Here is a 24,514-nt window from a genome sequence, read left to right on the forward strand (position 1 = left end):
TTTATTTTCTGGAATAGATATTTTGTAATGTAAAATTCTTTTCTGTGTGGCTATTACCTACCTTTTCCAAGTTAAAACTGTCTTCAGTTCGACTGTCCTCTGAGTTGTCTGTGTTCTTCTCATCATCCCCTTTATCTGCATTTGCAAATACAGAGGCCACTCGGACCACAGGCAAGGGCACATCTCGAGGAACAAACCTAACTGAGCTGATGGGCATGGTCCACAGTTTAATTTTCTTAAAAGACTTGGTTTTGGCAGAATACCGTGATTCACAGACAAAAACATCCTCATCTCGAAAGTTTTCTGGGCATAATTTAAAGTATTCCTGGGGGATATAAGAATAAAATTAATCAGCTGAATTTTCTGAAAACCAATCAACCAAAAAACCAAAAATACACACCAACCAAACTAACAAAAGTTAAACTGTTAAGACTTTCTGACAGTTAATGACAAATGGTAAAGCTAGAGATCTAGTAGTATTTTCTTGCTTCAGAATGATTTTATTAAATACATACTCTTTAGCTTATATAGTCTAACAATTGTCCCTTTGAAAACATATTAGTATTTCATACAGCTATAATGTTGCTTAAAGCTGTGGGCAGGGCTTATGTGCCTGTGTCAGATGCACAAAAAGTACACATTACTTAAAAACCACACCGACAATTTATAATGATCTTTCAGAAAATGTAAACCTTAAAAATTAGTCTGGTAATATAAAAATATTTAAGCTGACTGCACACAGCTACACAGTGTAGGCAGCAAATGGTCTTTCAGCTTTATATTCAGGTTAATTGCTTCCTAAATCTTTACATACAGCCATAGAGACACAGCTTAATTCCCCCCCCCAAACAGTTTAAAACAGAGCTTGTCATTTTGTAAATATAAATTTTTTAATGTACACTTTATTCCCATGGAATCATTTATAATCTGGGGACTAATGTGTTTCTTACCTTGACAAACATGACCACACATTTTCCTAGAATTTTACTAACAGGAACTTTATTGTAATAGTCACTCTTAAAAACTTCTTTTTCTAGAAATTTTCGTGTAGCCAGATGGAATGTTTCATTTGGTCGGTAAAACCAACAGCCATATAACCATTTTTCACCTCAAAAACAAAAAGAGAGAATTACATTGAACAGAAATCACATATTATTTGCAAAATAAGAAAATACTCCATCCATTCTGCGATGGCCTGAACCTACCAATGTGCTTTTTACGCCACGGTTCCTTATTATCTTGAAAGAAATAATACTTACAAATAATGAAGTGAAATAAGGCCTAAAAAAAAAAAAAGTGCTACTTTTCCCCTTATATTAAAAGATGTATAATATATATAATGAGGAAGGTGATGAGACCTACTCTCCTCTGCTAGGGTCAGGACACACCTAAAACTATGCACATTAATAAAGATATAAATATACTGAAGGACATTTTTAGAACTCAGGTGATGAAGAAATACAAAAGTATGTCACATGATGAATAACCGAAAAAATTGGATTGCCTGAATCATATTTCTGCCTGTTTTTGCCTTCATTAACTCCTATTCATTTTCCATGTCTCAGGTTAAAGGCAATTGTTCTAGGAAGCCTTTTTGAAATCAAATTCTAAGCCAAGGCACATGTCTCTCTATAATTTTTTATTTGTGACTTTTGTTGGAGTGATTTTTGCCAGGGGCAAAACATGAGCCTTTGTTTTTCTGAATCTCTGCCATCCTACAGACTTTGGCTCATGTGTGTTTTTAACAAGTATAGTTGAATGAATAAATCTCAATTAGACTTCAAGAAGTTACATTTCTTTTGATTCAACTGTACCACTGCTCCAAAGTGCTAGATCCTGCATTTTTAATATAGTGAATGCTTACTTATATTTACTTATACATTGTAGAACAACTATTGTTAGAAAATATAAAAATGTCTGAGTTACATTTTTCTTTCCTGAGAACCAAGGAATAAAAGCGTCACCTCTCTCCAATCTTCCCTTTGATTTAAAATGAACTTACCAGCAGAATCTTCCCACAATCTTTCAATACAGACTATATGTGGTTGTAGGTTGGCCTCCGCAGGCTCTACATAGACGTAATCTCCAACATGATACATGCTATTCTTAAAGCTGCAGTCCTGGCTGTATGTGCGATGTAAGCCCGAGAGGCCTGCAGAACCCGAGGAATCTTCACTTTTTTCAGCCTCTTAGGTAAAAAAGACAAAAAGGTTCTCATTAAAGGGATGTTGGGATCTGATGTAGGATTCAAACAACATACTAATACATTTAATTCTTTTCTAGATATTCAAAGGCAGGATTAAGGACAAACACTATGATACCCATATTCCCAATAGCCTCTACGCAAAATTGCCTTCTTGAATTATATCCAACTGCCATTAATTTAAATACATACATATATAAAGGATCTACAAAATAAAAATTATTATAATAACACATGCTCAGTGTAGTCACTCTGGATGATATAGAAAGGTATAAAGAATAGGTCACTTGCAAATCATGTAATCCTAGAGATAATCTTGTATGTACTTCATCTCCATCTTAACGCCTCTGAAATTTTTTTCCCTAAAGGTTATTACATGGATATGACACAATGGATTCGTTCAATTCAGGAAATATGGAATATGTACATTATATAACATACAATAAACTATGTATGAATACATTTAATATGTCATGAGCATTTCCTCAGGTGAAATGTTTTCCAATGATACTTTTATTTTTTTGTTAAGTAAGACTTTTAAATGGCTCTAGTACAAGCCATCATTTGCAAATACCAGTTTTTTGTTTTCTTTGGGTTTTGCTTTTTTTTTGAGAATAAAGCTCTGCCCACATCTTTGATTACTTCCTTAGGATAATTTTCCATAAATGGAACAGCTAGAAGTAAGCATTTTAAATGTTTTCTTAAGTGCATATCCAAAGTGACCCCTAAAAGTCTATACCAATTTAAGTCCTTCATTATTTGGCCACAAGGTTCTCTAACACTGGTATACTAGACCATTATATTTTTGTTAAAGCTTTGCCAATTTTGATGGAATGTTATCTAGTATTTGATTAATCAAATGAATCCCCATGACATGTGCAGCAGATTCACAAAGTTCTTGAGAATTTTATGCCAGCAGCAATACTGTCAGCTGGGCTTAGGGAATAGAGAGTACACAATGAAAGAAGGCTGTTAAACCCCCAAAATTCTAGAGACAGGAAAACAGGCTGATTCAACAACTCAGCTGCAAACACAAGCTACCTTTCATGAAACAGGATGATTCAGAGGGCAAAGTACTGAGTGAGCCACAAAGGCTATTTCCAGGCCCTGAAACCTAATGAAGATTGCTCGGCTGGATTTTGTAATTGCTGGGGAGCAATGATTGTTTTTTTCTTTCATTTCTCCCTTTCAATGGGAATGTCTCTGTTATCCTCTAGTCCCATCCCTATACTGTAGGAGCAGAAAACTTGTCTTTTAGTTTCACAGGTTCACAAATGGAGAGCAACTGTGTCCTAGGATGGCTCCACTCAGAGCCCATGTACTGAATTTAGATGGTTTAAATAATGAGATTTGGGATTTTTGAGCTGATATTTAGATAAGATTTTGGTACCTGGTATAGGAATGTTACTATAACAAATATCTATTGACTTTGGAATCAGGTAGTAAGCAGAGATTAAAAGAATTCTGAGGATGATGACAGAAAATTTGCCTTAGGTTGCCTTGTATAGACTGTAGGTAGAGAAATAGACAATTTGGCAGTTGAAGTCTCAGAAGGAAATAAGAGAAAATGTTACTGGAAAGTAGAAGAAAGGGGATCCTTGTTATATGTATATATAGTGGCAAAAAATGTAACAAAACTATATTCTGCAGTTATTTGGATTTAGCCCTCCAGAGCTGATCTTTAGTTATCCTTTTCTTTATTTCCATTTGTTCTGTTCCAGAGATTTCTCCAACTTCATCTTCTATTCATTCTCTAAATGTTTCCTTTTTGTTATCATTAAAATTTTTTAATTGAAGAAATTTGACCTATAATGTGTAAATTTAAGGTGCACAAAGTGTTACTTTGATACATTTATACATTGTTGCTATTGCAGCCATATTTATCACATTACATAATTATAGTACAATGTTCTTGTCTGTATACATTATACTGTGCATTAAATCTCTATGACTTATTTACTACTTGTTGCAAGTCTGTATCGTTAAACATCTGTTGTTTAACGTAGATGTTACATAGATGCCCCATTGCTATCATTTTTTAACAGCTTTATTGAAATATAACACACATCATATAATTAACCTATTAAAGAATACAATTCAATGATTCTGGTATATTACATATTTATTTTTTAAATTGTGGTAAAATATGTCACATAAAATTTGCCATTTTTGGACCATCTTTAAGTGTATAATTCAATGGCATTAATTACATTCACAATGTTGTCCAACTATAACCACCATCTATTGCCAAAACTTTTTCTCTACTCCAAACAGAAACTCTAACCATTAAGTAATAACTCCTTATTTCTCCTCCTCCCAACCCTAGTAACCTCTAATTTTTCTGTCTCTATAAATTTGCCATTCTAGGTACTTGTTATAAGTGGACTCATACAGTATTTGTCCTTTTATGTCTGACTTATTTTAGTTAGCATGTTTTCAAGGTTCATTCATGTTTGTAGCATGTGTAAGACATTCATTATGTTTTGTGGCTGAATAATATTCCATTGCATGTATGTATATAGCACATTTTGTTTATACATTTATCTGTCGATGGACATGTTTCTGCCTTTTGGCTATTGTGAATAATGCTGTTACAAACACTGGTATACAAGTATCTGTTTGAGTCACTGCTTTCAGTTCTTCTGGGTATATACCTAGAAGTGGAACTAATGGATCATATGGTAATTCAATGTTGAACTTTTTAAAGAATTGCCATACTGTTTTCCATAGTGGATACACCACTTTACATTTCCACCAACAATGTACGAGGGTTCCTGACTGATATACACAACCACTATCTTACTTTCTGGTGTTTTGCTGTCCTTTAATATTCATAAAGTCACCTGAGAGGAAGATCCGAAGCAGACTGTAGTTCTCTGATGGCTAGAAATAACTAGTTACAATAACCCTCAGAGTACCCTGCTTCTGTAGCCTTTCCTATTCAGTCCTTTTAGTGCTGACTTCACATTCTATGGCAAAGCACCACTTCTTACCTACTTTCAGTCACTCTGCTGAGAAATATAGTCTGAGTTAGTGCAAAAAAAAGAGAGATTAACAGGGATGCTGACAGCCTCAGAAAGCAGCTCTATGCAGCAGGGCTCCCTTTCCTCTAGTCAGCAAATGCCCCCAGGCTCATGGAATAGGTACAGTGATGGGAAAGGAACGAAAATCTCCTACTATCTTTTTCCTTATGTGGCTCTGCTTTTCTACCATAGGTCTTCTTCATAGGTTAAGTCATTGGAAATATTTCCTGGTACTTAAGGATCAGTCAAGGGCAGTGACCAATAGTCTTTAAAATGTCAGTACTGCCTTTTCTCCAGAATGTACCACCATATCAGATAATGGGTTCACATATCATTGTTAATCCACCAAGAAGGCAGGCAGGTTCCATGAAGTTCTTGCTTCTGCACTCATTAAATCTAAGGCCTCAGAGCAATGATTCCCAGACTTAAGTGTGCATCAGAGCAACCTATGTGACTTGTTAAAACACAGATACATTGCTGGGTTCTACCCTCAGAGTTTCAGAATTGGTAGGTCTGGAGTGGGACCAGAGAATTTGCATTCCTAACAAGTTCTCAGATGACGGTGATGCTGCTTGCCTAGAGGCCATACTCTGTGAACTGCCTTAGGAGCAGCTGTCATTTAATTTTGCATTGACAGGAAAAGTGTCAACTAAACTTAAAAAAATGCCTATAAAAAATTTTGTCAGTAGAAACAATATGTGTAGTCCCAAACATCATACCCATTATAGCACTGGCTTTTCTGTTTTTTTCTTTCACTGATTTCCATTCTGATGTTTATTATTTCCTCTATTTTGGGTTTGAGTTGCTCTTTGTTTTACAACTTCTTGAGGTGGAAGCATAGATTTTAGATCTTTATTGCTTCCTAATATACATATTTAAAGCTATAAATTTTCTTCTAAGGACTGCTTTAGCTATATCCCATAAATTTTAGTATATTGTGCTTTCATTTTCATTAAAGATTTTTTAAATTGCCCTTGTGATATCTTTGTTCCATGGTTAATTAGAAGTCCAGTGCTTAATTTCCAAATATTTGGGGATTTTCTAGATATTTTTTCTGTTGCTGATTTCTAATCTTATCCCATTGTGCTCAGAGAACAAACTTGGTATAATTGCAATCCTTTTAAATTTTTTGAAACTTGTTTTACGACCTAGTATATGGTCCATCCGTCTTGACAAGAATGTATACCGCAGTCACTGGGTGCAGTTTTACACATGTCAGTTACATCAAGTTGGTTGACAGCCAGCTCAGGCTACTGTAACAAAATCCCACCATACACTGGATGGCTTCAACGATAAACATTCATTTCTCACAGATCTGGAGACTGGGAACTCCAAGATCAAGGCACCAGACAATTTGGTGTCTGATGAGAGCCTACTTTCTGCTCTTCATCCACTTGTAATGGCACTAATCCATCGTGGTGGCTCCAACCCCTGACCACATCCAAACTTAATTACTTCCTAAAAGGCCCACCTCCAAATACCATCACATTGGAGATTAGGCTATAACATACGACTTTTGGGGAGGACACAAACATTCAGTCCATAGCAATGTTATTCAAGTCTTCTATATTTTTACTGATTTTTGGTCTAGTTGGTCTATCAATTGCTGAGAAAGGAGTATTGAAACTATAATTGTTGAACTATTTCTCTTTTCAATTCTGTCAGTTTTTGCTTCATGTATTTTGGGGCTCCACTGTTAAGTGTATATACATTTATAAATACTGCATGTTGCCAATGTCTTGACTCTTTTAACGTTATGAAATATCTCTCTTTATCTCTAGTAAATATTTCTTCTCTTAAAGTCTGTTTTTCTGATATTAATATAGCCACTCCAATTCACTGTTATTATTTTCATGGTATATCTTTCCCCTCCTTTTCGTTTCAACCTATTTGTGTCTTTCAATCTAAAATGATTCTCTTATAGACAGCATATAGTTGGATCTTAGTTTTTAAATTCAGTCTGATAATCTATGCCTTTTGATTGGAGTGTTTAATCTATTAACAATATGTAAGGTACTGAATTCATGCCTGCTATTTTGTTTTTTTATATCTTTTGTCTTTTTGTTCCTCTTTCCGCCTTTACTGCCTTCATTTATGTTAAGCAAACATTTTCAGAGTATCATTTTAATTCCTGTGTTGACATTTTTTACTTTTTAAGTTACATTACAATATGCATCTTTAACTTATCACCACCTACTTCAGGTTAATACTGACTTAATTTCATTAAATATTGCAACTTTGCGCCAATATAGCTTCATTCCTTTGTAATATTACTGTCACATACAGTCATTTCTCACTTAGCATCGTCAATAGGTTCTGCAACTTCAAGCAAAACGACATATAACAAAACCAGTTTTACCATAGGTTGCTTGATGTAAACAAGAGTTAAGTTTCTATGGCATTTCATCAACATTATAACAAAATGATGCTGAACAAAATGATGTTATTCGAGGACCTGTTGTACTTACTTCTATAAATATTATATACCTAACAATTGTGTTGTAATCATTCCTTTAAACAGGTAATGTTTTTAAAAGAAATTAAGAAAAGTGAAAAAAATGCAGACATCGTCTTTTACATTTACCTACATATTTACCATTTCCAGTACTCTTCAGTACTTTTTGTAGATTTGAGTTACCACTGGGTGTCCTTTTCTTTTGGCCAAAAGCTCTTAAGTATTATTTTATAGGGAAGATCTGCCAGCAGTGAATTCTCTTCAGTTTTTGTTTATCTGGGAATGTCTTATTTCAGCTTTATTTCTGAAGGATAGTTTTGCTGGACACAAAAAATTCTTGGTTCAGTTTTTTTCCCCTTTGAATATCATTCCATTGCTATTTGGCCTCTATTATTTCTTACAAGCCATTATCCTATTGTTGTTTTCTTGGACATGATGAGTCGTTTTGCTGCTTTCAAGATTTTTTCTTTCAGCAGTTTGATTATGATGTTCCTAGATGTGGTTCTCTTATTTGGTGTTCTTGGAGTTGTATGTTAACATTTTTCATCAAATTTGAGACGTTTTCAGCCATTATATGCTCAAATACTTCTCTCCTCTTCTTTCTCTTCTCTCTTCCGAGAATCCCATTTTAAGTATACTAGGACACATGACATGAAGGGTTGCTCCTAAGTCTGTAGAGCTAAGGGTCAGCCAATGATTTAGGTGAAGACTGCACTCAAGTACCTCAAATCTGTAAGGATTAACTCTCTGATGATTGATCTATATATGTGGCTTGGGGGATGCATTCCAAGTTGTAAACAACTTTCAAGTATCCCTTGCATTTGCAATTTGTCCAGTGGTCTCATATCCTTCTTGCACATGCATAGTTTTCTAGTTACCTAAGAATGTGTGAAAAGCTTATCTTAGCCATTCTATGGCTAATAGCCAGGACATTCTCAACCCCCCTGTAATCTCAGGCTAGTAAAGCTGCAGGTTTATCCCACTGATTTCTGCATCAACCACTTTTAGCTAGCAAAGAAACAGACACCCCTCACCCCCTGAATCACCATCCTGAATGAGTATATCCCCTCTGGCAGCAAAGCTGATGGTTTTTGCCGCTAGCGCTATGCTGGTAAAATTATTCTCACCTAACAGGTTCCTTTTTCTTTTTTGCATATACCACTGCTTATGAAAACTTGCTTCAAATCAACTTCTTTAGTTTTCTTGCCTAAGGAAAAAAATTACCCTAAGGAGCAGATTTGATACTCAAGACTAATATACTGTGTTTCCCCAAAAATAAGACCTAGCCGGACAATCAGTTCTAATGCATCTTTTGAAGCAAAAATTATTATAAGACCCAGTCTAATTTTACTACAAGACTGGGTCTTATATAATTAATATAATACAGCATAATATATAATATAATATAATATAATATAATATAATATAATATAATAACGTAATACCAGGTCTTATATTAATTTTTGCTCCAGAAGACGCATTAGAGCTGATTGTCAGGCTAGGTCTTATTTCGGGGGAAACATGGTAACTCTTGGAAAATCATGTATTCTAGGTATCTACGTGAATTTGAACTTTATCAGAAATGGTCCAATTTCTAAAAATGTTCCTACTTCTGGCAAGTGACTCTAACATTTTTAGGTTGATACAATTAAAATAATTTTCTCCCCGTTTATGAGGTTCACCCCAAATATAATCTTATCTGGCCTAGAGTCTGTACGAGGAAAACCATGCTGCTGAATGATGGGGCAGAACCTTGATACACTCAGTGCTAAAAATGCTTTTTGGATCCAGGTAGGCCCCTTAGGTTTTAATCTACCAATAAGTATTAGGAGGTATTAAGTTCTTACACTTGTGAATTAATTGATTCTGTTCCTGAAATATCAGGATAACAGCTGTGTCACATGTATCTTCCAATCTTTTCCAGTATAATGACCAAATTGATAATAATAAAAACATTTCCATCTTACCATGTTCATTTTGAAAGAGGCAACATACCCTGAGTCTTCACTTACACAAACAGGAGGACTCTTCTCCATAGCTAATATAAGACCAGATAGAAAAGACTTCAGTATTTCTTTATATTTAATAAAATGAAACGAAACCAACCTCTTTTTTCTTCTTCTCGTTTTAGTTTATCTTCCTCTATTTCTTTCGGCAATTTTTCCTTTTTCTCTTTCTCCACATCATTATGCAAATGTTTTGTGGTGTAGCTGAGTGCCGGGGACAGAAGGATCTCTCCATTTTTGCAAAGTTCATCCCGAATTTTAATAAAAAACTGCTGAAGTTCTACTGCATCTTCATATATTTCAGAATCTGTCCTATAACAACACCAAGAGTACTATTGACACACAAGCTATTTCTTTTAAACACCACAATTATTCATTAAATTCTATTGAATGGTTCTTTAATATGTTAATTGATATAGTGGGACTTCTGCACAGTTCTAAGAAAGGTATGTCCTTGAAATTCATTAGAACAGAATCTGAAGAGTCATTTTTCCTTGGTGAGCCTCATGCCACCAGTTTCCTTTTCCCGAAGGCTTGCTCCTAGTACAGTTCATGTAAAAGGAAAGGCCTCATACAGCTTCCTGGGGGGAAACATGGGACATGCATCAGTTGATTCTGGCAACAGAAGGGGGCTGCCAGAATCAAGAACTATACTAGGCTCCAACGAGGTGCAACATTTACTTGCATCTAATCTTTGGGTTAATTTTTTACTCTCTTAACTGAGGGACCAACATATTATATAAGGTGTTAACAAAAGATTTAGGCAATGTCCACTTTCTTCTTTTTGGATTTATATATCATGGTTGCCTAGGCTGGTAGGATTCAGCGAATTATTTGACCTAAACTGCAAGCAAAATCATGAAGGACATCCTATAATGGTTACAGGTCTCAAAGTCAGTATTCATTTTAGTTTCCCAGAAATAACTACATAATTCTGGAAAACCAGTAGAGACAACACAGTGAGAGATGGAAAAAAATGATCTGTGTCATACTGAACACTTTTTAAAGACTTTCCTCATTTATAAAATTAGAGGACTGGGCCAAACTAATTTCAGAATTTGGACTAGAAGAAATTTTATTACTATCTCTAATCCACTGTGATATGAGGAAGGCTTAAATATAATTCTATTAACTAAGAATACCACGGTCTGAGAAATTATTCACAAAGGTAACTGCAGATGAAATATTAGCGGAAGTCATGGAGACATTCTAGTCAGGGGAATGTGGCAGGCACAGCAAGTCCAGTCAGCTGCCTGCTAACATTCATTACTAGAGCATCAAATTTTAGCAGTCTCCAGAATGCTTCTCCTCATCAGGAAAGGTGAACTGGGAAACAATCTGAAAACACTGCCAATAACAATCAAAATGGATGTTTATAGAAAGGTTTTAAAATTTTTTTCAGATTATAGAAATATTAATGCTTACAGGAAAGTAATAAAAACAAAACTGGCCAAGGAAGAAACTCCTACAACACTACTTTGATGCCTGTTTTCTCAATAAAATATCTGAAGACTGTCCACTTAAAATTAAAACTCACTTTATAATAGTTTACAATTTTAAGTATAAAATTAAAAGTGAAATCATACTTTTGGTAATACATGTTACAATGAAAGGGCAGATTTATAATTCCATCACGTCATGTGGTTTAGTAATGGAAGTTTTGTACAGAGCCATTAAACGTCTGACATATCCTTTCTGTTTTATTTATTTAAACAAAGTAAATGAAGAATTTGTTAATCTAAGAGGCTAGGTGTTTTCTGCATGTGCAAGAACAAAACCTCAAGATGGAAAAAGAAATAACTCTTATAATACCAGCATGGGCCAGGGAGCTGTGTCCTACACAACTGGACTGAGAAACAACAGCTTGAACTGGAGTGGGGGCGGATAGTAAGGGGGGTAAAAAACAAACAAACACTCATGTCACCTATGTAAGATAAACAGAGTTCCTAATAATCTAAGAGACAAAGGTACTTTGGAAGACTCACAGAAATAACCCCCAAATGTACTGGGGATGTACTGGGGATGGGGTGGGGAGTGACTTTAGACTTAAGGACTATTTAAGTAACTTAGAATAAGAACAGAAATCTAAGTTCCATGAAAGCAGGGTTTGTCTGTTTTGTGCACTGGTATATTCCATGCATCCAGATAATGCTCACAACTGGTAACCACTCAATAAACATTTGTTGAATAAATGAAAATAATAAATTAATGCAGACTTTGACTGCAAGATGACCCTCCTCCTGTCTATCTCTTTATTTCTATTACCACTGTTGAAGAATAAGGACCATTTCCTAAATGTGTCACTCAAGGGTCTCGCCAATTTGACCCAAATTCCACCCGTCGCTTGAACACACCATATTCATTTTCTAACCCTATGCCTTTACTCATACTACTTGCCTTATGTGAATCCCATCCATTCTCCCATTCCTCCCTGATGCCTCAAGCCTTTTTAGAGCTCTAGTGGAGAGTTCTTTACTCCACCATCTTTACTAAATATCAAGTAATATGTTGTCTCATGCTTGGAATTATTTTTCCCTAAGCAGAGGTCCTATCCCAATTGTCAGACTTCAAGCTCTTAGAGCACAGAGATCAAGCCTTATCATCTGTAGTTGTGCTCCATGATTGGTATCTTGATGACAGTCTCAGTCCTAGCCCTCTACAGTGGGAACATGATGAGCCACCACATTTACTAGTTGTGTGACTTTGGACAACTTCTCTGTGCCCTTTTTCACATGCAAACTGGGAAGATTATCACCTACCCTGAAAGGTTATAAAGGTTAGTGGTCATCTACATGAAGTGCTTACTTAGCAAGGTGATTTACAGACAGCAGATGCTTAATAGGAACAGCAAACATTACTATTAATTTTTCTTTCAAGATCCAGAGCAAATGCAGGCATCACAGATTCCCCAGCTGGAATTACTCCACACCAATGGCCGAAAAGTGTAGCTCTCAGCATGATAGACTGTAAGCTACAAGAAGGTAGCATCTGTAACTTTAATTTTTTATATTCCCCCATGCGAGTCCAAGAGCTCACAGAAGACACATTGTAATTACTGAACTGAAACTGTTTTAACAGCTGAGTATACTATTGTGTGGCAAAGATATACCATAAATCAAATTGAAAAGGAATTTAAATTTGATGGAAATTTAAATTTGATTGCTTCTTTTAGAACATTTAATGCCTGCAGAAAGCACTTAAAGTGAGAAATCTGAGATGAAAAAGTAAGTCTTTTTAGGTACTTGAAATGGTGATCAAATTTAAATGTTGAACCTCAGATTAATACCTTAGAACTGTTTTGATTTTTTAAAGCATGCTTGAATTGAACTCGAACTTTAAAAGAAAATCGTTACTATTTCTAATTATAAACTTTTTATCCTTTAAAAATGTTTTGTGAAAGGCTATATTTTAAGAGTGTATGCTTTTCAACAGATCTTCAATTTCGTTTTACTCCCTCTTCTCATTAGTACTACTCTAGATGCTTTCTCTCTAGAAGTTCTGTCTATTTAGAATTCAAACTAGCACCCCACCAACTGTAATCATGTACCTAAGATGAAATAGTACATCAAAGCAGAATTTTCTTCTGTTTTGCATTAAATATCACACTTTCTCAAAAAGAAATGGCTTTGAAAACATACCGATTCATCCTTCTTGCCCTTTCCAATACTTCAAACATGTGCTCTTGAAATAAATCAAGACGCCGGTAACGATTATTTTCAACATTCTTCCTAATTATGTCAAAAGTAAGAGGAGGTTTATTTGGGAAGTTGGGATCCACAGCAGGAATTTCTGCCAAGGAATCACTATAGCATCTTCCCTCATCATCCTGATGACTCATGACAGACACAAAAAGATTGTGAATAAGCTCTTGAATCAGCAAGGTCACATTTGGGACATGAGAGTCTTCATCTCCCTCTAGGTCTCGCCGAGTTTCCAGCAGGACTTTGTGTAGGACAAGGGCATCTTTGTAGATCAAAGACTCAGGCTCATTGTATGTACAGGCATTGTTAAACATCATGACAAAGTCCTCAACCATGGAGTCTATATCTTGGTATTTGTTGGCCATCATGTGACTTCGAATTTTTTCCATGTCCATAGGCTTTTTAATGGTCAGATAGTAGTCAGGCAGCTCAGATCTGGAGGGAAGCCTCAGAAATATGGCACTGAGGCGGCGACCCCTCTTATCAGTATAGTTTTTTACAGCTTCATAGACTTCATTTAGCTTCTGCTGCATTGGAGTCATGTATTTTGATTTTTTTGGAGAAATGCCACTCTTCCTACCTAAAAAAAAGAGATTTAATGTTAAATAGATAAAATGAAATAAATGAACTTAAGTTTGTCTGTAGTTGGTACAAAGGGACTATGCCAAATGATTTGTGAAACACAGTAATTAGCGTATCTCTAGTGAAATATATCCTACTGACAAAGAAGTAACTGGAAAACAACTTTAAAACTGTTTTCAGTAGTCATATGTTTGGTGGGAGAGTAAGTACTGTTGAGATACTTGTGAATAAGACAGAATAAAGCAAATAAGTAGTTATGTGACATTCTAATTCTATCACCTGTGATATCCTTGAGAACTGAGAGTTTCATCACAGGTGAAACGAGAGACGCAGATGTTAAAACAGAGGATACTGAATAAAAACCTTGTAGCCTTAAATCGTCATTGAGAGTATCAGTATAAACTTAGGATGTATTTTATCTTTAAATATAACACACACACACACACACACACACACACACACACTTTCCTAAGTCCGTATACCTCTATATAGTTTTGACTATATAGACTTAAGTTTTAAATTACTGATTTCAAATACTAATGTCAATAGCTCCTTGGCAAATGGCCGATTCCCAGTCAGCACAAGAAGGGCCTGGTACATCTTGAAACACTAAACAGTAAAGAACCTATCAATGACTTCTTATCTGGGTAATGTGAAAAGAACATGGGGGGGAGGGGATGGATGGAGGGGGATGTGAGACAGAGAGAGACACACACATACGCCAGCATTCAGCCTGGAACAACATGACCATCAATAAGGGCAATGGGTTAAAACTCTAGCAATATGTTTAAATCTAATGAAATATAAAAATGAAAGAAACAACGGGGTACATCCTGGAAGACATTAGTAAACCAATGCATTATTCTGAAAACTGGTCAATAAAGGGAAAAGAAGCCGAGGTTTTTATCCTTTCAAAAAACAACCAAAAACTCTACCACCGGGTAATGAAATATTGGATGAGGCAGTTTCTCTATATAGAAATACTTCAGCTAGTAAATGAGCAAGGAGCGACAACATTAAACTATTACTACTTTTACATCTATGAAATATTGGATGAGGCAGTTTCTCTATATAGAAATACTTCAGCTAGTAAATGAGCAAGGAGCGACAACATTAAACTATTACTACTTTTACATCTCTTTAATGAGTTAACGTAGTGAACATCAATAGCTATTAGCATAACAGAAACAACCAGATATCACATGCCACCTGATGGAAGCCCACATATCACCTGTGAAGTTGGCTTTTGTGCCAAAGGGAGAGGACTAGGATCAAATCTAAGTCTAAATCTGATCAAGTCTCCGGCTCCAACTACCAATTTATAGGAAATACAAAGGACAAAAGAACAGCAAAATGACACAATTAGCAAAACCCAGGCTGGAAAACTATGGTACAAACCCATTTTCTTCAACAAATACACTGCGAGGGGAAAAATAAAAAGAGAGATGGAGGGGAATTTAAAGCTTCAAAGAAGCATCAATCAAATGCAACCTGTGGACTTTCTTTGGATTCTACCTCACCCGAACACTGCCCCAAGGCACGATGCAACATAAGTGTAGAAAACCTACTATAAAGCATCCTTGCCTAGCTGAAATGGAATCTGTTCAAGCCTTTAGAATTAACTTCCATTTTTAAGAAATAAGGGGAATAAAGGAAAAAGTTAACTGATACCACGAAGAAGTGAACTGACTAATCCAGAACTTAGGACTGTAAATGAAAGTGATCTGGTTCCTAAAGAGTCAAAGTCATGAGGATAAAACAGAGGGGGAACAGCTCTAGATTATGAGTTTAAGAGTACAACAATCAAATGTAATATACAGAACTTAACTGGATCCTGAGTTGAAGAAACTAACTGTAAAAGTACATTTGTGAGACAATCAGTAAAATTTAAAATTTGTCAGGTATTAGATGAGACCAAGAAACTAAGAAATTGCTAACTCTGTTAGGTGTGATAATGATTTCATGGTTATTTAAGAAAATACAGTTGACCCGTGAACAACATGGGTTTGAACTGCACGGGTCCACTTATACATGGATTTCTTTTTTTCAATAAATATACAGTTGGCTCCCTGTATCTCCAATTTTCTAATCCATGAATTCAACCAACTTCGGACTGAAGATAGTATTTTTGATCCCACGTTGGGGATCTGCGTATGTGGGCTCCTTTAAGTTATACAAGGATTTTTGGCACATGCCCCTAACCCCCAAGTTGTTCATAGGTCAAGCGTATCTGCATATTTGAGAGATGCAAACTGAACTATGTAAACATGACTGAATTGTCTTTTAAAAGAATTTAAAACAAAGAAAAGAGAAAAAAGGGGATATCGGAAATAAGTATGCCACAATTTTGATAATGCTGAGTAACAGGTATAACATACAGAAGTTCGCTGTACCATTCTTTATATTTGTATGTGTTTGGAATTTTCCGTAATATAGAGAAATGAAAAGGAAATTAACATTAAAATTTCCTTTCCCCGAACTTAAAAAAATGTATGTGTATTTACGTATATTTAAACAGTTACTGTTAAATTATCTATTTACCTATTTATGGATCAATCGATCTTTAGTTTCCTAACTCAATTTATAGAATTAGATCTAGTTTTAAAAAGCATTGTGTCTCTAAAAAGAGGAAGGTTTTCATTCCTGCAAATCTCCTGTATACTTTTATAGTTTCATGAAAAGATAAATATCTTAACAAGAAGGAATCATCACACCCAAAGCTATTGTCAAATTCAGCTTACAGTCATTTCATATTAAAAAAGCAGGGTCTGTTTCATTTTCCCCCTTTCAGCAAATATGGCTCTAAAAAATGTACGACAATACCACTATCATTTGTTGGTATTTACTTCATTTATGTATTTTAAATAAGGCAGAAACTTCTTGTTTAGCCCAATGATATTATTTTACTGTCTTCTATCCCCTCAGTTTTGAATAAAAACGCCACCCACAGACCACACACAAGACAGCTGAATTAATTTCCAGTACAGTGGCTCGGCATCTCTAACCTCTCAAATTCTATCTAGGAGAAGCTGCTGGGATTCATTTTTAATTCTAGTCATCAGCAAACAAACACACACACCCACACAAAATCTGACACTATACTCTTCTAGGCATTGTATGTAGAAAAAATATCTATTCTTACTATTTAACATTTATAAAATGTCCACTGCACTCAAGAAAATTAGCAAAACCATTGATGTTATATTGTATTCCCACAGTTTAACTACTTCAAATACAGAATGCTTGCGAGAAGGGAAGAAACTCCATGCTGGAGTGCAAATTCAAATACATTCACCAATTAATTAAACATTATTTCAGTAAATCAGTAATTTGTCCTTGATAAACTAAACTGAATAACAAAGTATGAAGCTGCCTTACTCAGCTTGAGTTTGGGAGAAGCCATGTCATCATCATCAGGTAGTGGGCCCAGCTCTTTCCTTTTATCCTTGAGTAACTTCTCCAGGATGTGCGCATCGTTGTAAACCTATATTCCATAAACATATTTAAAATTATTCTCTAAAACACTTCCTATTGAAACATACATCCATAAAGAAGTTTTAAAAACACAGGTTAGAATAGTTTGGAACTAAACAAGTAAAGCTTGAGAACATTACTGAGCAACAAAATTACATCTCTGTGAGGAAGGCCTAAGCCTCAATTGGTTTGTTGTTTAAGCTTTCCAGGTGATTCTCAAACTTTACGCAGACATGAATGATAAAGTGTGAGAACTACTACAGTAGAATCATTTCAAGTTTCTACAGGAGTTTTGAAACATATTTACATGTATTGTTTTCTTCATAAATTTCTACTGGACCCTCAAAGAAGCAGACTTAGCTCAATGAAAATTAAAAATATCTGATAGTCAAAAAATCCAGGAGGAGGGAAGGCTCCCAAGCTCATTTTACGGGGCCACCACTACCCTGATTTCAAAACCAGACAAAGACACCACACACATACACAAAAAAACTATAGGCCAATATCCCTAATGAACATAAATGCAAAAATCCTCAACAAAATATTAGCAAATCAAATTCAGCAATACATTAAAAAGATCATACACCGTGACCAAGTGGAATTCATTCCTGATATGCAAGGTTGGTTGAATATCTACAAATTAATTAATGTGATACACCACATAAACAAAATGAAAAATAATCATATGGTCATATCAATAAGATGCAGAAAAAGCATTTGACAAAATCCAGCATCCATTTATGACAAAACCTCTCAGCAAAGCAGGAATAGAAGGAACATATCTCAACATAATAAAGGCCATATTTGAAAAGTCCACAGCTAATATACTCAATGGAGAAAAGCTAAAAGCATTTCCCCTTAAGATCAGGAACAAGACATGGATGCCCACTTTCACCACTTTTATTCAACATAGTACTGGAATGGAAGTTCTAGCCACAGCAATCAGACAAGAAAAAGATATAACAGGCATCCAAATTGGAAAGGAGGAAGTAAAACTGTCATTATTTGCAGATAACATGATACTTTATATAGAGAACCCCAAAGATTCCACCAAAACACTATTAGAACTGATGAATTTAGTAAAGTAGCAGGATACAAAATTAATATTCAGAAATCGGTTGCATTTCTACACATCAATAATGAACTATCAGAAAGAGAAACTAAGAAAACAATCCCATTGACGATGGCATCAAAAACACAAAAAGTTAGGAATAAACTTAACCAAGGAAGTAAAAGACCTGTCCTCATAGAATTGTAAGGCATTTAAGAGAGAAATTTAAGATACAAATAAATGGAAACATATACCACGCTCATGGAAAAGAAGAATAATTAAAATGTCCATAATACCCAAAGCAACATATAGGTTCAACACAATCCCTATCAAAATACCAATGGCATTTTACACAGAACTAGAACAAACAATTCTAAAATTTATATGGAATCATAAAAGACCCCAAATAGTCACAGCAATCCTGAGAAATAAGAACAAAGCTGGAGGTATCACGCTATCTGATATCAAATTATACTACAAGGCTATAGAAATCAAAACAGCATGGTACTGGCATAAAAAGACACATAGATCAATGGAACATAACAGAAATAAATCCATGCCTATATGGTCATTTAATCTATGAAAAAAGAAGCAAGAATTTACATTGGGGTAAAGACAGTCTACTTAATAAATGGTGTTGGGAAAACTGGACAGATACATGAAAAAAGAAATGAAACTGGACCACCTTCTTACACCATATACAAAAATAAACTCAAAATGGATTAAAGACTTAAATGGAAGACCTGAAACCATAAAACTCCTAGAAGAAAATATAGGAAGTAAACTCTCAGATATTACCCTTAGTAATATTTTTACTGATATATCTCCTAGGGCAAGGGAAACAAAAGAAAAAAATAAACAAATGGGACTACATCAAACTAAAATGTTTTTCACAGCAAAGGAAACCATCAACAAACAAAAAGACATCCTATTGAATAGGAAAAGGTATGTGCCAATGACACATCTGATAAGGGGTTAATATCCAAAATTTATGGAAAACTCCTACAACTCAATGCCAAAAAATCAAACAACCAATTAAAAAATGGTCAAAGGACCTGAGCAGACATTTCTCCAAAAAGGACATACAGATGGCCAACAGACATATGAGAAGATGCTCAACGTCACTGATCATCAGAGAGATGCAAATAAAAACCACAATGAGATACTATCTCATTCCAGTCAGAATGGCTATCATGAATAAATCAACAAACAACAAGTGCTGGAGAGGATGTGGAGATAAGGGAACCCTTATGCATTGTTGGTGGGATTGCAAATTGGTGCAGCCACTATGGAAAACAGCATGGAGATTCCTCAAAAAACAAAAAATAGAACTAACTTATGACCCAGCAATTCCACTCCTGGGTATTTATCCAAAGGAATCCAAAATACTAATTCGAAAAAATATATGCACCCCTATGTTTACTGCACTGCTATTCACAATAGCCAAGATATGGAAACAATTGAAATGCCCAACAACAGATGACTGGATAAAGAAAACTGTGGTACATTTATACAATGCAGTATTACTCTGCCATAAAAAAAAATGAAATCTTACCATTTGCAACAACATGGATGGACCTAGAGGATATTATGCTAAGTGAAATAAGTCAGAATGAGAAAGACAAATATCTTATGTCTCACTTATATGAGGAATCTAAAAATAAATAAGTAAATAAAAACAAAAAACCCCCCTCCAAGCTCATAGATACAGATAACCGATTGGTGGTTGCCAGAGGTGAGGGTTGGGTGAAATGGGTGAAGGTGGTCAAATGACACAAACTTCCAGGTATAAAGTAAATATCATAGGGATGTAAGGTACAGCATGGTGACTACAGTTAATATCACTGTATTATATATTTGAATGTTGCTGAGAGAGTAGATCTTAAAAGTTCTCATAAGAAAAGAAATTTTGTAACTATGTATGGAGAGCAATGTTAACTAGACTTACTGTGGTGATCATTTCACTATATATATATATATATATATATATATATATATATATATATATATCTCCAATCATGTTGTATACCTGAAACTAATAAATGTTATATGTCAATTATACCTCAATGAAAAAGTAAAGGATATGAAATAGAAAAAGTATCAAGAATGTATCTTAGCTACACTGATAAAAAAAACTGAAAATCAAGATACTTCATAACAAAATCAATTATTTAGAGGTACATTTATGGGAATATTCTCATTCTTATATAATCATACCATTTTATGGAAAATCCTTGAAAGAAGTATTATTATTGAGGATAGTAATAACAATGATGAAAGATTTTAATGCCATTTGATTTCAATTGAGTGCTTACTTGAATAGTAGGCACGATGCCACATGCTCTGTACACATTATCTCATTTAAACCCTGTAACAGCCCTGATGCATGCAATATTATTATTCCCAACTCACAGATGAGAAAAAGGCTTAGAAAAGATAAGCTACTTACACAGGGAATGGCAGAGCAGGATTCAAATCTAGGATTATATAAAGTATGAACTTTTAACCTTTATAATGTACTGCCTCCCATTTGAAACAATTACGAATAGACAAAATAGTAAGCTAGTCACTGAGAATAACCTAAGTTAGGCGTCTGGACCTGTCTCTCAAAATGCATTATTGCATGAGCATCCAGAAGAAAACGTGTCTGTGCCAGGATTCCTGTCCGTCCGTACCTGGGAGCCCTCCTCGTTATAGTGCCTGGCATTGCGGAACATCAGTTTCATGTCTTCTATCATCCCCTCTTCCCCTGTGTATTTGTCATTGCGGATGTTATGCTCAATTATTTTCAAGTCCATTGGCTCCAAAATGATTTTATAATAATCAGGATAGTCCTTTTTTGATGGTTTAACCATAAACAGATCACAAAGTCTTCTGCCTGAACCTGGCTCACGAGCTTCAAGAACAACATTGAATAAGATTTTCATTCGTTGCTTTCTTATGTTCTTTTTACTGTCAAGGGGAGAGATAGAAAAGGGGAAAAATGAGAACAGATTCAGTTTTTTTTTTAATACAAGGATGAACATGAAATGAAACAAATTAATCTCTTGGGCAGGTGCTTCATAACAATTACAATTTATTGATTACATATGCCACAAACACATAAACATGCTGGAAGCTAAAAGCAAATATTAGGAAAATTTCCAAATGTGGCAGAAGCAGCCAATGAACACCAGACAAACCTGTTTAAAATATTTATGAAATGCAATGCTTGAAGAAAGATCCTATCTGACAGCCAAAGAAAACGAAATCTTATCAACTGAAATATATTTCTTGTTTTTAAGAATAGAACAAAAATGGAGTAAAACTGATTCCCTACAGCTTTTAACAGTCCTCATTAAAAAATACAAACAAAAGAAAACCAAAACCCAAACCAAACAAAAGCCAACAAACACACATGCAAAAAAGTGTTCCATCTAAGACAACCACTTTGAACACCTGTATATCCTGATTACCAGAAAACAAAGGGAGGCTGTCTGCCAGACTGGTGTCTCTACAGCAGGTACGCGTCTCTTGCATTTATTCTGTCAGGGTCAGTCTCTGATCCCTCCCTCCATCAGCATTATTACACAACCTCAACCTAGTTTAAAGAATAAATGGTCTGTGGTTCATCTGAGCTCTTGAGTAAATTTTCATCCTTGAGTGTGAATCCCTGTATTATTCTCCAAATTCCACCAGTTAGACATGATGCTAACAAACATGTGAACAAAAAACAAGGGACCATAGATTAGAACCTGAATTAAAAAGGGGCCCATGAGGGGCGAACGGGTGGCTCAGTTGGTTAGAGCACGAGCTCTGGGCAATGGGGCTGCCGGTTTGATTCCTACATGGGCCAGTGAGCTGCAACCTCCGCAACTACAATAAAGTCAATGAGCTGCCACTCAGCTCCCAGGTCACCAGATGGCTCAGTTGGTTGGAGCCTGGGCTCTCAACCAAAACGTTGCCAGTTTGACTCCCCGACTCCTGCAAGGGATGGGGGGCTCTGTCTCCTGCAACTAAGATTGAACACAGCACCTTGAGCTGAGCTGCTGAGCTCCCGGATGGCTCAGTTCGTTGGAGCACGGGCTCTCAACCACAAGGTTGCAGGTTGGATTCCTGCAAGGGATGGTGGGCTGCACCCCCTGCAACTAACAACTGGACCTGCAGCTGAGCTGCGCCCTCCACGACTAAGATTGAAAGAACAACAACTTGACTTGGAAAAAAGTCCTGGAAGTACACACTGTTCCCCAATAAAGTCCTGTTCCCCTTCCCCAATAAAATCTTAAAAAAAAAAGGGGAGGGGGCCATGAGAACATACGGGCTAGTCTCCTAATTGTTGTGGAAAACCGCCTGAGAGAGGCAAAACGACCTGCCCAAGGTGAGTTGCCCAGTGAATAAATAGAAGAGATGATCTTCAATATGATTTCTGGCTCACTGTTATGTCTTCAGGACACTGATAAAGAAATTCTAGGCAGACTTGAACCAGCAGTATCCAAGTGAACAGACAAGTAGGTAATAAAAAGAAATGAAGAAATAAAAAGGAAATGAAGACTTAATGACTTCATTTCTACTTAACAGATACTTACTGAGATCCCATAATGTAGCACTTAGAGGTAAATATTTTTTTATCTGTTTTCTATCTTATAAAGGGAAGGCAGTTCATTCCTGAAACAAATTATGTGACTGCATGGGTCTAAGTCTAGTCCTCTGACCACTAGCTCTACTGCTGGGTCCTGAAGAAGCCAAAGGCCAGATATTTTCTCTTTAAATTTCCAAATATGCTTAAAAAAAAAATACCCCAAAACAAACAAAAAACCCCAAAGAACAACAACAGATGAGAAAAGAAAAATCTATCCTTAAGTCAAAAATTTAAACTCTCAGAAATGTGTGTCTTCCAAGCACCACGGAGCTCAAGGCAACCTGAAAGTGATCCTATTAGGAGAGAAAAAGACCCCCGTTTCCTAGGATTGGGATCATCCCTGCCATTTTCTCCTCTCAGTGTGTCTGTGTCTCTATGTCAAGTAAGTGATTATTAGATGATGGTCATGCAGAAGAAGTTTCATCTAGTGGAAACGATTATATTTCTCCAAAGAGGCATCCTGGGGCAATGAAGTGAGAGGAAGTTCTGTGTAGGACTTTAGCAAAACAGTAACTTGGGACAAAGCTCCAAAATCACCGAGTTCCACGTCTAGTCAGAGATTAGAACACAGATGACTTTAACTATCAGGAAGCTTCTAAAGAAAAGTTTTAGAACCTGATTTTGATTATCACAGATACTTAAAACTACTCAAGTCAGATGTGGTTTCTTTAGGTCTCACTTGTGGGGGTTGAAGTTCAAAAGGAAGACTCAGAAATTCAATTTTCAACTTCTGAGTTTAAAAGATCTCTTCAATAACGAATGAAACCAACTCAAAATGAAATCACTCCTCATTCCAGGAATACCAAGCAGAACAATTCAACTGAGGACCAAAAGGAGATCAACTCTGTTTGCTTCCTAGTTCTAGCACACCACTCCCAATTACCATTTGGCTTTTCTGCAAGAATCTACAAATACCCACCTGAGAGTGAGTCTAGGACAGATTTTTATGAGATTTTTTTAAAAAGGAAGAAAATCTTTCAACTAAAATTTAGGGGAAATGCCAAAAAGTAAGAGAATGGCGAGTGGTCCATTCTCCAACTTGAATAACTCTGACACTAGGTAGCTTTGAATGGGACACAGTCAAAATGTCAAATCTAGTTTTGTTTAAGAAACTATTGTAATAACTGAAATTTACTGTTTTAGGACTTACATTACTAACAGTACCCTTTTTCCATTTGTATCAATCATTCACACTTTAAGAGAGTGATGTATAAATGGTTTCCATCCTCAAAGGCAAGCAACTTTTGTTATTAGGGTAACGTAAGATCTTTGAACCAAATCAGTTTTATTATTTTGTTTACATTTTGCCAGGTCCTTATGTTGCCTTTGAGACTGAGAACTACTGGCCCATTACTTTTAACCTGGCTGCCGGAAAAAAAACAGAGCTAAACTTCTTACTCT

At 35.6% G+C, this 24,514-nt stretch overlaps 1 protein-coding gene across 20 annotated transcripts in view; it reads right to left on the reverse strand.

Annotated features, from left to right (window-relative positions):
* Nucleotides 1-24,514, reverse strand: part of PBRM1 (polybromo 1) — a 104,853-nt gene that overhangs the window by 37,241 nt on the left and 43,098 nt on the right. For all 20 annotated transcript variants that reach the window (XM_033132530.1, XM_033132529.1, XM_033132523.1 and 17 more), the window contains 7 exons: nt 21,171-21,447; nt 17,349-17,454; nt 13,326-13,968; nt 9,788-9,999; nt 2,003-2,188; nt 951-1,108; nt 62-325 (listed from right to left, as the gene is read on the reverse strand). In XM_033132530.1, coding sequence (XP_032988421.1) covers nt 62-325; nt 951-1,108; nt 2,003-2,188; nt 9,788-9,999; nt 13,326-13,968; nt 17,349-17,454; nt 21,171-21,447 — 1,846 coding nt within the window. The remainder of the gene's footprint in view (nt 1-61; nt 326-950; nt 1,109-2,002; nt 2,189-9,787; nt 10,000-13,325; nt 13,969-17,348; nt 17,455-21,170; nt 21,448-24,514) is intronic.

This window comes from Rhinolophus ferrumequinum, chromosome 17 (assembly GCF_004115265.2).
Source record: "Rhinolophus ferrumequinum isolate MPI-CBG mRhiFer1 chromosome 17, mRhiFer1_v1.p, whole genome shotgun sequence".
NCBI lineage: Eukaryota > Metazoa > Chordata > Mammalia > Chiroptera > Rhinolophidae > Rhinolophus > Rhinolophus ferrumequinum.